The sequence below is a fragment of the Haliotis rubra genome, unplaced genomic scaffold (genome assembly GCF_003918875.1).
Source record: "Haliotis rubra isolate DU_JTF1 unplaced genomic scaffold, ASM391887v1 Scf133, whole genome shotgun sequence".
NCBI lineage: Eukaryota > Metazoa > Mollusca > Gastropoda > Lepetellida > Haliotidae > Haliotis > Haliotis rubra.
This window is the reverse complement of record NW_025765259.1, coordinates 1,194,059-1,208,944: the sequence shown is the minus strand read 5'-3', so window position 1 is coordinate 1,208,944 and position 14,886 is coordinate 1,194,059. Positions and strand designations below refer to the sequence as shown.

The window sequence follows — 14,886 nt, the reverse complement described above, 5'->3', positions numbered from 1 at the left end:
TCTGCAGTAGTGCAGCCTCAAGTTCCCGGATGTTCCCCCGGAAGTGCTCCATGGGGGATACATCTGGTGACTGTGCTGGCCAATGAATAACCTGGATGTGTTGCTGGGCCAGATACTGCATGGAAAGTCTTGTTGTGTGTGCCCGTGCGTTGTCCTGTTGAAAAGTATGGACATCTTGGTGGTGATTGAAGACAGATACGATGTGAGTCTGAAGAATCTGCTCACGGTAATATAGGGCATTAACTCTCCCTTGACAGACATGAAGGCAGTCCTGTGATTGTAATTTATTCCACCCCAGACCATGACACTCCCACCACCCAAAGGTCTGTCTGAACCACACACTCATCAGCATAACGTTCACCACGTCTACGCCAAACACGTAATCGTCCGTCAGCATTACGTAGATGAAGACGTGACTTGTCAGTGACTACCACACCATGCCATTGTTGTAACCTTTACTGAAAATGCCTGCTAGCCCATTGTATACGCTCATTACGGTGTCTGTCAGTCAGAATTGGTCCAACATAAGGACGTCGAGCATGGAGCCCTGTAGCGTGTAGACGGCGTCGCATGGAGTCAGCGCTGATGACCCCCACGTCAACCTTGAACTAGTGCAGCAGTCCTGGAAAGTCGGCAGTGTTCAATCACTGATATGGACACTGTCAATATGGCGATCCTGATGGAGCGTCGTAACACGTTGTTGCCAAGGTCATTGAAGGTCACAGGTGCTGCCTGTCTACTGATGTCGTCTATGAAGCCTAACGATGGTGGAGAGGCCAAGTCCAAGTTGTCGAGCAATATCCCTGCTGCTGGTGCCAACCTGAATCATGCCTAGTGCACGTTCTCTTTCGTGAGGTGTTAACCTCGGCATCTCTGTCCTCGTTTCACAATCGTTAGTGAAGCAGTGAGAATGGGTTCTCATACACTTGCTTTTAATGTCACAGTCAGTATGATTCCAGAATGAATTTCGCGCTTTTTTCATGGCGTGGCTGCATGTTGATGCATTTTGGAATTAAGAGTCATACTGTGGACAGGAATTTGTTTCTAAAGCATTTTTTCCACTGGACATGCCCTTCGACTTCATGTTAGTTATATTCATTGATCATTGTCATGCTGAAATCCATCTTGATGAAAATATGAACAATTTTATACTGGTGCGTTTTCAATGATGTTCAGTATAGCAAAAAAAGTATATCCAATGTCATACTCATAACTATCAGATTGAAAGATATATTTTAATGAGCTTCCTTACATAAATGACTCTCACAGCAGATATACTTGCATCATAATAAATAAATGTGACATATTTAATAGTTTTTTAATATACTGTAATCATGGTTATTTTCGCATGGGATTAATTTTCGCGCTTTTAGCGCAAAATGATTGTGCGTCAATAATCATACCAAGCGAAATATTCATGGTCAAGTCATGACAAATACTCAAGTAGGAACAACATGCAATATGTTTTTTCTCTCAGATAACAACATCAAAACAATATACAAAGGAATAGAGGCATATACTAGTATACTAGTAATAGCCATCACCATCAGCAAATGTTTGTTATCAGTTGATAGCTGATTACTCGTAATCACAAAATGAACGAAGCTCACTTACATCAGTCACAAATCACAATGTTGACACAAGTATAATCCCAGATCTCTCTGACTGTTTTAGTAAACACGATTCAATTATGGCGGCTAGCTTTGATCATTGCATGCCTATAGGTTGTGAAAACTTTGTGATGGACACCATCACTCAGGCCTTTGAAATGCGCGAAAAAACTACTGCGCTAATAGGTCTTTTGTGAACCTTCCACGAAAATTGCACCCCCGTGAAAATATATAGGATTACAGTATTTAAGTATAATTAGTTAAAATTAATTCCTTGACATTATAGGAAAGACGTCCCTTTGTATATTACCCTCTAAACACCTGTCTCCAAAGGCATGCTCTGGGAATATTGCCCTCAGATAGGTCACATTGGAAATTGCCACTGCCAGCAACTTCTTCACAAACAAAGCAGACTGCTGCTCTGTAACTTGTTCATTGGGGAATATTGAAGCCCACTACAATATAAAGAAAATCTATATCAAAGAAAGAGCTATACACTAAGTAATACAACAGTTTAAAATAATACAGATTTAAAATTAACTAAATATAATTAAGAGGGACTGTTAGCATTCACTTCAGTGTTGGCTTCAAGACATCAGCAACCTTGTGGCCAGTGAAAATGTGTAACAACTTGTGGTTTCTCCCAATAAACTGGTCTGGAAATAATTATGAACTACCTGGATTTAACTCATGTTGTGAGGTAATTTGCTCACACAGTATCATTTTAAATGGTATTTAACTTTTCAGACAATGTCCAAACATAAACTTGATAGTTGCAAAAGAAAAAGCACACCCAAAAAAGAAATGCCATAGAAACACTCATAGTAAAAAAATATTTTTATCTTTGGTTGTCATTGAAACCAGCTTATGCTTGGCAAATGCAATAATATGACTACATCTTATGGAATACCCATGTTGTTTCAGACAGCAAGTTAAAAATATCACTGAATCCCAACTTTGTGTACACACATGCATGCCTGTATCAGATATAGATGGTGCAATGCTTACTGTGCCTGTCTTTTCTTGAGGTCGAAGGAGTTGAGCTGTTGACACGAAAATTAATGTCTTTACAGCTAAATCACCTGCTAAATATCTGCTGTGACTTAATCTGAAAAAGAGTAATTCAAGTAAGTATTTGGTTTGAATTGACTAAATCCACATGCAAGACTCAAGTTACAAAATGTTACACACGATAAATACACAATCAGTATTATAGACATTATATATCTTTGTTTGTGCAATCCCCTAAGCATGTTTGAATTCAAGTTCACAATGTTATGTTTCTTGGTTTAAAAACACCATGCCCTTGGGTTTCAATTTCAGCAATGCGTTAAATATCTACGATCTGCCTCTCTTTGATCTGTCCTCCCTCATTAACTGACAGGCAGGGATACATTGAAATACTGTTCACAGCAGTAAAAACAACTCATACAATCACTTCTTCGGGAATGATAAGGCTTAATGACAGTTGTGTGATAGCTTTCTCATCAATGTAACAGGTACACTAATTGTGTTTGGTCCAGGCAACGTAGTGGTTGATAGTTTTAGGAGAAAAATGTAACTTTATGTCTCATATCATAATCATAATGTTAAGAATCTGAGCCTGTATTTATACACAAAACTGTAGTTATAGAAACTAATATTTTAGTCCACTAGTTTTTTTATAATCAAAGCACTACAAAACCATTGGAAATGGTAAATTTCTACTGGTCCTTATAATGTCTTAACTGTTTTGAGTACAACAGAACCTGTGCCATTTCTAACAGATATCATGCAAAGTTCATACTTCCAGTGACATTTTGTCTTTCATATTTTATGATAGCCTAGGCCATTTAATAATAGGATTGAAAATGACTAATTGATAGGGTTAAACACAGAAAGTTGATCTATAAAATTGCTAAAGTCGGGAGTGTTTACTGGAAATCTCGTGACCAAAAGTGTCGACAATAATACAAAATCTCTCAACAAACTGTCCTTAGATGGAAAGATTTAGGCTTTATTCTACGGTTTGATTTGGAGAAATATTACGAGATCATATGAACGGTCTTTCTATTATGCTTATGTATGACAAAAAGGAAGGTCTAAATGTATGTAAATTACCGGATGAAACGGAGATAAAATGCCTCTCGTATGTCAAGTCTTGGGTCTCACTGAGTAGCAGACGACAAACACCCACGTGGGCTTCGCGTGATGTAAACAAAGGGGGATAACCAGCACTCAACTTCAGCACTCAAACGTGTACCTTATTAATGATAATACTAAATTAATCTTAATTGTTATTATAAAATAATATCTGTGATACCTTAAACTGAATCAAACGTCTTTTTCAAATAACATTTTCATCGAAAATATATGCCCCGGAAGTGCTCCAATGCGTCAACTCTCTGCGCAGTCGGTTGCCATCAACAACGGTTGAAAACAGGTGAAGAAAAAGCGGGCTGTCATACTTCAGATCTACACATACGGTGCACGTTTGTATCACGCGAAAAACAACGTAAGTATATTCTTTGCCATATCTGGGTAATATTTGAAAGGTGGAAGGGTTTATTGTTTGAAGGGTGGCCTTTTGGTGAAAATGATGGAATATTTTATGTGGCGGAAAAAATGCCCGTACCAACATTCAAATGACGTGGTAGGATTAAAAAAATGCTAAACATTAATAACGATTGGGTAAATCGGAAATTAATTTGGGTAACACACTTGACACCCCCTGGGAATAGAACACTATCATTCACCCACGGAAGACGCCATGACACCTGGCAAGGAAGAAGCGGCAATATGACATATTCCTCACAACTAATTCATATAATATAACGAGCATGACATGAAATAAAACTATTAGTGTAATCATTACACATACCATTAATGTTGACCTGGGTACATTAACCTGATGTCCTCCAGAAGAACCGTGAAGATGTCTCCGGTTCTTTGACATCGGTACATGTACTCGGCGAGGTGAAGCGTGAAATCACCCCGCCGAGTATGTGTGGCCAGGAGCTGCCGCTTCACGCACCACCATCTATTTTCGATCAAATTTGTGCATGCACCTGTTACTGGATCTGTAAGTGGTTAAAACATAATTATTTACAATGATACAATTTCAGAAGGCAAAACAAAGTACAAAGACGTGAACATTATAAATACCAACATTATGCTGAAATACCTTTGAGATTTTCCGAATGGTTTACGTTGGTGTGAATATATCCCAGGTCAACTAGTCCGTCGTAACCCTTCCAACAGTCCGTAATAATGTGACTACCCCGAGCTACATTGTCCGTGATGATCCTCTCAAGCGTCTGTTTGTCACGTTTGTCCACGGGCACCAAAAATAATTCCCTACTTTCTCTACAAATTCCACCCAAAACCCACTGGCCCTCGACTACTCTACCCCTATGATACTTACGCTTACCAAACTTACTCTCATCAATCTCTACCGTCATGCCAGGACCCCCCCTATCATGTTCGAACTGTTCCTTTCCACGACCGAAGAGCATACCTCCCGACAGTACATGAAATAGTCCGCTACAGTTTCTCTAGATGTTTCCAGTACTCTCCCATCCTTATCACAATCAATACTGGTTTCTCTGATTGTGTCGCTGTAACTCATCTTATGAGCAAAACAATAAGTGAGGAGAATAGTCTTATTCAAAGACAAATTGGAACCAGAAAACCATGTACCCCTCCGTGCAGGAACTTGGTTATTGTTAGATTTTTTGCACACCTTTTTATTACATTGAAATCTAAAAGCCACATTCTTACCCTTTCTGTTAATACCATATGTGCGTGTTAGTACTTGGTGACAGTTAGGGCAGTGAGCTTGTGCTGGTAAAACACCGTAGCGTTTACAAAATTCAATGGTGCTCTCAGGAGTGTGTAAGTTGGAACATAAGGTAAACAAGTTAATGGGGATGGTAGGTCTGACCGCAGGTTCAGACACTGATGGCTCGTTACGTGCAGCAGGAGTGAGTGAGGAGGATGGTGCCGGGAGTGGCGGGGTATCGGAAGGATTTGGCCTGTGTTGGGGGAGTTAAGTGCAGGGTTTTGGCCTTGCATTTCCTGGGACGAGGGGGTGAAGGGCTGGATGAGTTCGAATCAACAAAGCGAGCGGGTCGTTTAATGGTGCGCTTGGGTCGGTAGGTGTGTCAATTGAAACCGGAGATGGAGGGATGGGTGGGAATTAAGCGGAATTACTTGTGGAAACCTCACCCCAAAACTCATGGGTTAGTAAATGAGACAAACCCGTGCTGGAAGCGGAACTTACAGAGGAGGCCTGGCCGTCATTCCATTATGTCCTTCAGTCGTAATGTCGGGAGTAACCTGCAAAAATTGGTGAGTCATCGTCTGAATCGTCTCTCAGTCTATGTTGACCTGGGGTGATGTCGCCCGATGTTAACAAATCAAACAGCGGATCTGGGGAGCTTTCCGTGAAGGTGTAATGGAACGAGGCAAATTAGGGGAAAATTTCTTCGGATGACATGGTACCGGTTGCAATATTATGCTATGAGTTTCAAGGCAAGAAAGAAGTCGAGTTACCTCTCCAAGTCAATATATAGGCTGAAATCTCGTGCAACATCTGCCAGAACACACAATGCGCCCAATCACACAAGTCATGAAAGCACGAAGCTATCATACAGCGAATGAAGTAGGCGTGTACAAATGTAGGTCACACAAGCAAATACACTGAAGTCAACAGACACCTTCACAAAACTCAAAGCGCACAACATCAGTTGTGAAGAAAGTTCCATATGACGTCACACTAAAAGATCGCTAAACATAACATCAAAAAACTATCAGCTATTCTCGTCAATCACAAAACAGCTGTGATCACTCAACGGAAGCTCAGATGACCGGAAGCAAAGACACATAGAGAACAGTGGATCGATTCCCAGGTAAGTCACAAACATTTGCAATATAATTATTAAGATTTTCTTCACACTTTCGTCAAGATCATTCCATGCTTTCAAATAATATTTTTGTTTATTTGGGATTTACTGGAAAATGAATAGGTATTTTACCTATGTTTAGTACGAATGATTGTCCTTAAAATTGACTAATATCTTTTATGTCAAATCTAAGGGGTATGCAGTAACATTTTCCAACTTAATTTGAGCTAGGCTACACACCTTTTCGAATATTTTGACGGATTGTCGATTGTCACATTTTTGTTGTTTTCGTAAATACGTTGAAATTTTACGTATCATTATCTAGAATTATTGTGCTCCTGTTTGTAATCGTCTTTTCTTGATACATGCATATTTATTTTAACAATCATATGAAATTTGGCATCACATCAAGAATACATTTTCATAACTCTGGCAGCACATTTTGCCTGGGTACCAAGGTTCATGTGACCAAATTTGATGTTTATGCTCGTAATTATGATTATGTTGCAAAGTCATACTACTGTGGGGGTGTGTGTGTTGCAAGGTGGGTGAGCTGTCTAAGGCTGTGGCTGGGTGTAAAAAGCCTTGGAGCCAACTATGTGTGCAGACTCTTTCAGTGTTGTCACAACCCCTAGTGTACAATGCGCTTAAAAGAATCCACAATCTGTTGGTAAATGACCAGATGGGGCCACATGAACACCTAGTTGCAGGTAGAGCAACATGCAGTAAACTTGGACAAAGTACTGTGACTATGTGTCCCAGTCCACCCAGCTGTTAATGGGTACCTCTTGAGGATGGGAAAGCCACATTAACGTGGTGCAGCTGGTGGCTGCACAAGTTGTATGCTCCCCAGGGAGTTGAGATTGAAAATATGATGTGCCGTTGAGATTGACATCCAATGATCGAGGGAAAAGCAAAAGCGCTTTGAGCATGCACATGGGATGGACTGAATATCCATATGATAATGAAAATAATAATAATAAATACTTGTGACCACTCATGGATTATTAACACTCATCCTGGTTAAAAAATCATTTCAAATTGGCAGTTCCTGATATCTTACAGACAATACACTGTTTCACTTGCCATGCTGATTAAGGCTACCTGTTAATCATCCGTTTTGTATTCAAATGTTAGAAAATGAATGGGGTGTACTCTTCTGATTGTCAATTGCTTAGATCGATGCTCATAATGTTGATCACTGGATTATCTGGTCCAGACTCAATTATTTATAGACCGCTGCCATATAGCTGGAATATTGCTGAGTGTGGCGTTAAAACCAACCAACCAACCAACCAATCTCTTCTGATTGAATATCATGGTTCTATTTATTAGTTTATCTTACTGACATTGATAAGTTGGTAGCCATAAATGAAGTCAACAAGTCTGACCACCTGATCCTGTTAGTCAAGTTATGACAAGCATGGGTTGCTGAGAATCAATTCTAACCTGCAACTTCATCATGGTCATAGTTTACCAATATCTGGGGCATACATTAGCACCCCAGTTGTCTTGAGTTTCACAGAAAGAGGACTATAGAAAATAAGACATTGTTTTTGTCAGTGGCCTCTTCTATGTTGGATCATTACTGGCCTTGGGCAGACAATATTTGTTTTGTTGGTTGTCAAAAAAACAGAATGTCTCAAGTGAACTCATGAGAAATTTAAAGATCCCTTAGACTGTCACAAATTTCCAATGAAAATGCATGCCATGTTCTGCAAATAGCTGTGAATATTAAATTGCTCATTTTCAAATTAGTGTTACTATTTCATTTTTGTACAAACGTCTTTGTTCTTTTATGAGCAATCTTGGTGCCTGGTACATTTTAGACAGGGCTTGTATTATGCTGCTGACTGACATGAACGAGACACAAAAATGCAACTGGAAATGCAAGATAGATTACACTGCAGTGAGTGAGTGAGTGAGTTTATTTTTACTCCGCACTCAGCATTATTCCAGCTATATGGCGGCGGTCTGTAAATAATCGAGTCAGGACCAGACAATCCAGTGATCAACAGCATGCGCATTTATATGCGCATTTGGGAACCGATGAGATGTGTCAAACAAGTCAGTGAGCCTGACCACCTGATCCTGTTAGTCGCCTCTTACAACAAGCATGGGTTACTGAAGATCAATATTGTAACCGGGATCTTCACAGGTATACTGCAATGAGACAGGTCATGTTGTGAACAAATGGTGAGACATCAAGGGGAAATCAATTGGACTACTAATTACAAGACATTCCTCATATTTATGCATCAATGGTTTTGTGTGGGTTTTCATGGTGGTTTTGAGTCAAAATGGACATAACATTACTAACAGCCTATTTCTTCCCAGGTTCCAGCAAGTGCTTCCTTTGTTGATGTAGTTTCAGTCAGAACTGTCCAGTCAGCATAATAAACTCACATCTTTAGAAAGACCACCTATATGCTGTCTATGTTTCAGATGCCAACCAATCCAGATGAGCCTTACTACTGCTCCCAGCAGATTAACATTCCTCCCGAGCTGCCTGACATCCTCAAACAGTTCACTAAGGCTGCTATCCGAACACAGCCCAAGGATGTGCTGGCATGGTCTGCAGCGTGAGTATTACCAGGATCCACATAGCACATATCCAGGAGCACATATTCAGAAAGGAATAATCATATATTAGTATGTCAAAATATCATTTAACGAATCATGTTTGATTCATTTAATGCCAATTTTGTTAAGACCCAATTGTGAAACTATTATTAAAAGACAGATTCTGTGCAGAAATGAATCTATTTAGAATTCTTTTGTACTTACTTTTTTGTGTGACAATTACAAATATGAACCTCATTGGGAGAAAATCATAATTACAATATAACAGGGGTGGAAATAACCCATTGCCCGACGTCCGAGTCCAGTGTTTTTTTCTGTGGGGCAAGCAAATTTGTATATCACACTGTATCGGTGTCCAGTTGACTTTCCAATGTTAATTATGTTGTTTATTTAAAAAATCAACAAGAAAACGGCCTGTATAGTGGAAAAATTATCAGTGCAAGTGATTTTACATGTGCCACTGTACCGGAGTACACAAGCAATTTTTTAAAGTTATTTCCACCCCTGTACAATATCATTTCTTTCTGAAAACTTGCATTCTTCCTAGTTAAACTTTTTTCTCATGAAAGGTTAGTTGATTGAAATATACATCAATATACACATGAACAATATGCATGTTTTAACCAGAATAAGATGTATGTCTAGCATAACTTTAAATGATAGAAAAAGACAAAGTTATTTGTTACCTCCCATTGTGAAAGAAGGCCAGATTGTCACTTTCAGATTATGTTAAGAATAGTTCCATATATATCCTTTACAAGCAGCTGGGACTAGTCGAGTGTCATTGTTTCAGTTGACAACTCGTGTGTGTGCGGGTCTGTCCTGAACAGTGGCGATACATTTCCAGTTGTTACTCAGCAGTAACTTGACTTTTGACATCAACCCAAACCCAGTGTTCATTCTAATCTTTCTTAGAGGTTGGCCAGTGGCTGACCTGTCCTCAGTAATGTGGGTCATTACAGAAATATTGTGGGTCTTGTCAAAGTGCTGTGCTGCTAGCCATAGGGTACTAGTTACTAATATGAGTTCACTTACTTTTTCTAACTTCCAATATAGGTAAGGTAAACAGTTTGAAACCAAATCAAGATCTGTTCAACACGTTCCTTAAACAGTGTACGGCTATTACTTTCAGGTATTTCCGGGCAATGTCCAAAGGTGAGACTCCCCCAGTGAAGGAGAGGCTGGAGATGCCAATCGCCTCCCAGAAGACAGATACAGGCCTCACGCCAGGATTGCTGCACGTTCTCAACAGACAGGTGAGGAAGGGTGATGGTAACTCTCTACATTATGTTTGTTTCAACATGGCTTCAGCATGTTGGGACTCTCTGCACAATAGATCTCATTAATTACGTTTGCACCCTCAGCTCCTTTCAATTCATACCAAGTGTGGCCCATGTATTTATTTATAGTCTGTACAGTTGGGCAATCTTCACAATATCAAACATGGGAGGGGGTGTTGTGTACATGTATATTATTTTTGCCATGACTTTGGTCATAGCCCTCACTGTACATCACTGAGAGCAGTTACTATGGTAACAGCAAATTGATTGATGAAGGCAGGATTTGCTCTGCAGATTTAATTGGCAGGTCTATACCTCATGACACTAATGTCTTCTTCAGCTTGGGCCAAAGAAGTCCGTGCCCCTGAATGTGATTGAGGAAAAGTGGCTTGACCTTGCCCTTCCCAAGGAACAGTTTGATGACTTTGTCAGGATTGGAAGCTTTGGTGGAGAGGTAGAATGGAACAAGTTCTTTGCCTTGGCAGCATCTGCTCTGGGAGAGGTAATTTTTTCAAATGCACATTGTCATGTGAGATACCAGTAAGCAAGTGTTTGGATGTTTCACCAATGTCTTTCAGTTTTGACTGACACTGTATTTTATGTTTTTCCCTTCCATATCTGTCTTTTTTTGCAGTAGAAGGTGATGATAAAGTGTCTACCTTCTGTCCTTCCCAATACGCATAACAAATATACTCATAAAGGGGAACTAAACACAATTTTCTCAGAATATAGATGGGGAACCAAATGTGACTCTCTTATCAAAATAAGTGGCTAAACAATATGCTGAACTACATGTGACTCTCTTACAATGAAATTTTAACTATTCTAAATAAATAAACCCTAATGTAGGATAATTATCGGAGCAAGTACAGATTTTAGTTCTTTGAGGACCGAATATTGATCCAAGAGATATTTGGAGACCATGGATATTGGACTAAGATATCTAACTAAAATGTGTTGCTACAACGAACGCAAAATCTTACCTCCTACTCCAATGAGGAAAAAAACCCACTTTGATAATGCAGTGATACATAATTATGTTTAGAGCCAGAGCACACTTATAAAGACTACAAATATTGGTCAATGAGAACGAAAGTAAAATCTGTCTTGCTCCAATGAACGAAAGTCCCACACTGTTTCTCCAACGAGTAAAAACCTACACTATAATGCAATGATTCACATGTCAGAATTCTGAATGCCAGGAAATTCTCAAAGTGCTTTCCGTGATGCATGTTGTATTTGTACGAAGTGTTCATGTGATTGAACTGAAACCAGTATGTCCATGTCTGCTCAACACTGTCTGTCTGGAAGTCGTCCACCCACCTACCAGGGGGACATGGCCATGACCTGACCAGTGATTAGAATAGGCATGTTCAACTTTGTGGTTTACACAAAATGTAGACAGTCAATAAAAACATGTTCTGAGTATTTGCAGTTTGTCATGTTCAGATTATCTTTCTTTAGCCAGGTCTTCACTCTGATACCAGGTTTGTAAAGACAAGAGGACAGTATTTATAAGTGAACTTCTCTGTTTCATGTCTTTCATATCTTAATATGAGATTACATTTATGACAGGAACAAATATTTCAGACCCTAATGTTCAAAAAGTGGAATATTACTTTGTTGCATTTGAAATATATATTGTACCTTGCCATACTCCTCTTCACTTTTGTTTTCGCCTACAATAAATCATCCTTGTTCTCAGAACATTATGAGTGCCATGAAGACGGTGTGTGAGATCCTGACAGCGGACCCAGAGGGTGGTCCTGCAAGGATTCCCTTCCCACTGTTTAAGGACCTGTACACCTACCTGGCCCAGATTGATGGGGAGATCTCACAACAACACATTAACGACGTTATCAACCACCTCCAGTATGAAGTGTAAGTTGTCACCTCCATGTCCCTCATCATCAACTAAACATAGGAAAGAAGGGTTACTGGTTAAAACATTAAAGTGTTAATTTTCTACCCACTGTCTGTGTTTCAGAAAGTTGTGAGTGCTATTTGAATCAAAATATACTCTTCAAAAAGAAACTTGACATAGGACAATTTGAATTTTAGGAAAATATTTGACACAAACCAATCCATGCTGAATCCCAGCGTGTGGGGCAATGGTTGCTGACGACAAAACGTTTAGAAAAAGAAACGTTTAACAAAAACGTAACATTACACTCACGTCTGTAGTGAATCTCTAAAACGCACCCTACATGAAATGCACGAGCATCATGAAATTGTGTATCACCCTGAGCTGAAGCCTATGGCTTTAAAAATCCACATCAATGGTACTCCACATGCATTGCTTTAAGCCACTATAGAAGACAAGAGAATGAAAAGACTGACAGAAGCTCAATGACACAACGCAATCGGCCGTTTATAAGGACAGACATCGCAGCATGATGTGTCCAGCGTGTCAGAATGTCCAGACAGACCATCTCAAACCTATGGACCCCATACAAAAATACTGGGAGTGTTAATGACAAACCCAGGTCAGGTCGACCTGGAGTTACCACAGCCGCCCAGGATTGCTACATCCGGTTGAGACATTTTCGTTCAAGCACCACAGCCGCATCATCCACAACAGTCCAAATCCATGGACTGCTCTGAATCTCCCAGCAATTGGCTATGGAAAGCCAGACTTTTTGCCAGATGACCAGTTCCCTACATCAACGTGATCTTTGGAGCATGACAATGCTTGACCTCACCTTGCACGTGTTTGACAGGTCTTCCTCCAGCAAAACAATGTCAGTTGTTACCTTGGCTCGATCACCGGATTTGTCCCCCATTGAACATCTATGGGGTACTCTTGATCGACGCTTAGGCCAGTGTAATCCGCCACCTCAGACACTACAAGAACTGCACACAGCACTTCAGCAAGTGTATCAAAACATACCTCAAGACAGCATTCGGCATTTCCTTTCTTTAGTAGCCCTCTTTGGTTTTACCAACCACTTTCTGGATAATCATGTTTTGGAAATTTATAAAGTGATGATTTTACTGTAACTGAGCAATGATGTCATGTTTGAATAAGTTATATGCACTCAGTAAGTAAATTTTTCCTTATCCTGACTCATGCTAATTATGCTAGTCTCCATCCTGTTGCGAATGATAGTGGAACACTTAAAATCCCTTGGGCGCCAAAGGGAGGAAAGGGACGCTACTCTTGGGTGAGTGCTTTTACGTCCGCTTTTTTAAAAGGGGATTTCAAGTGTTCCACTATCATTCGCAAGAGGATGGAGACAAGCATAATTAGCATGAGTCAGGATAAGTATAAAATATTAATTTTAGTCAGAAAATTACATACTCCAAAACAGCATTTCAAATTTCTTTTTTTGAAGAGTATATAATTTTTAAGAGGAGATACAAAGGGTCTCATTGACTATCTTCTGATGTCATGACAGTACAGTAGTTTAAATGATGCATGATGTATCTGACATCAGAAGACACAAACATGAGATTCTGTTTGTCATACAATATCATTCTTCCAACTTATTCAGTTTGTAAACAGCAATATTCAGTGTTTCGAGTGTAAAAGCTGACTAGCTTTCAATGGTATGGAAAGTAAGGCACAGCAATAGTTCTACCTCCTACTGCTTGACCAAGTGATATCTTTTGTGGAAGCCAGGTTTTAATAATACATATATTCCCAACTCAGTTTCAATCAAATGGCACTGGGCTGTTGTGGGAGAGTTTGATGAATCATGTGTTTATGTTTCTAGAGACAAGCAAGAAGGCTATGTGATGCCGAGGAACTTCACCAGTCCGGACTGCCCCAAACTGTCTTGAGGAATGTCATCATCCTTGATGTTCTGCCAATTTGCCATCTTTCTCTCTGTCTCTGCTCAGTATTCCTTACTGCTGTCTTGTGTTTAATTAGCTCAATTCAAGAAACTAAGGCTCACTCTCCAACTTTCCACCTACCAAAGCCCTTCGTGCTCACGCAAATCAACTTACAGTATGATATTTTTGTAAAGCTTGTGTGCAAGTGACTGAGTCAGTCCACTTGTTTGTGATATCTCTGTTGTAACACTGGCTCATTAGGGAGACGGTATTGTCAGGAAGGAATGTTAGTTATGAACCAAAAATGTAGAACGCAAAACATTTGGTATGTGATACTCATTTTGAAGTATTTGAATTAGGTTTGAGTATTGAATTTCTCGTATCTTCTCATTGCCTTTCACCAGTGATTGTGCTAGGGTATTATTTCTATCCCAGACAGAATTTTAAATCAAGTATTATCTCTCTTCCATATTGTTCAGGGGCTCTTCCATTTCATATTTTCATTTTCATATTTCATGTTCAAGAAAACAAAACAAGTAAATAACCCCAGTATAGCCAAATACATAAAACTGTCATCTCAACACTTTAAATTTGACTAGTTCTTATCAAATTATTTCATTTTATAATGAAGACTTGTTGCATTTCTTGTGTATTTTTGTTAGTTTATTTGTACAGCTGTAAGAATATCTTGTGTATAGTTGTCTCATGAAAGATGTATATGTCTGAAACCTGTTAATAAATATTCACAAAGTT

General features: G+C 39.4%; 2 protein-coding genes across 2 annotated transcripts in view; one reads left to right on the top strand and one right to left on the bottom strand.

Moving 5' to 3' along the window:
• Positions 1 to 5,050, bottom strand: part of LOC124267705 (HORMA domain-containing protein 1-like) — an 18,392-nt gene extending 13,342 nt beyond the window's left edge. Inside the window, exons 1-4 of the mRNA XM_046702688.1 lie at positions 5,029 to 5,050; positions 3,711 to 3,756; positions 2,619 to 2,718; positions 1,921 to 2,065 (exon numbers count right to left, since the gene is read on the bottom strand). Coding sequence (XP_046558644.1) covers positions 1,921 to 2,065; positions 2,619 to 2,718; positions 3,711 to 3,756; positions 5,029 to 5,050 — 313 coding nt within the window. The remainder of the gene's footprint in view (positions 1 to 1,920; positions 2,066 to 2,618; positions 2,719 to 3,710; positions 3,757 to 5,028) is intronic.
• Positions 4,001 to 14,886, top strand: LOC124267672 (ropporin-1-like protein). Its single transcript, XM_046702643.1, has 6 exons — positions 4,001 to 4,104; positions 8,939 to 9,075; positions 10,209 to 10,332; positions 10,697 to 10,858; positions 12,062 to 12,237; positions 14,073 to 14,886. The coding sequence occupies exons 2-6, from the start codon at positions 8,939 to 8,941 to the stop codon at positions 14,137 to 14,139; spliced, it is 666 nt and encodes a 221-aa protein (XP_046558599.1). The 5' UTR covers positions 4,001 to 4,104; the 3' UTR covers positions 14,140 to 14,886.

Excerpts from the sequence above, each read along its gene's own strand:
- LOC124267672 (XM_046702643.1), top strand. The coding sequence starts at position 8,939 with ATGCCAACCAATCCAGATGAGCCTTACTACTGCTCCCAGCAGATTAAC. Across the intron at positions 9,076-10,208 it reads GTGCTGGCATGGTCTGCAGC|GTATTTCCGGGCAATGTCCA; the intron begins GTGAGTATTACC and ends TATTACTTTCAG. Across the intron at positions 10,333-10,696 it reads TGCACGTTCTCAACAGACAG|CTTGGGCCAAAGAAGTCCGT; the intron begins GTGAGGAAGGGT and ends TGTCTTCTTCAG.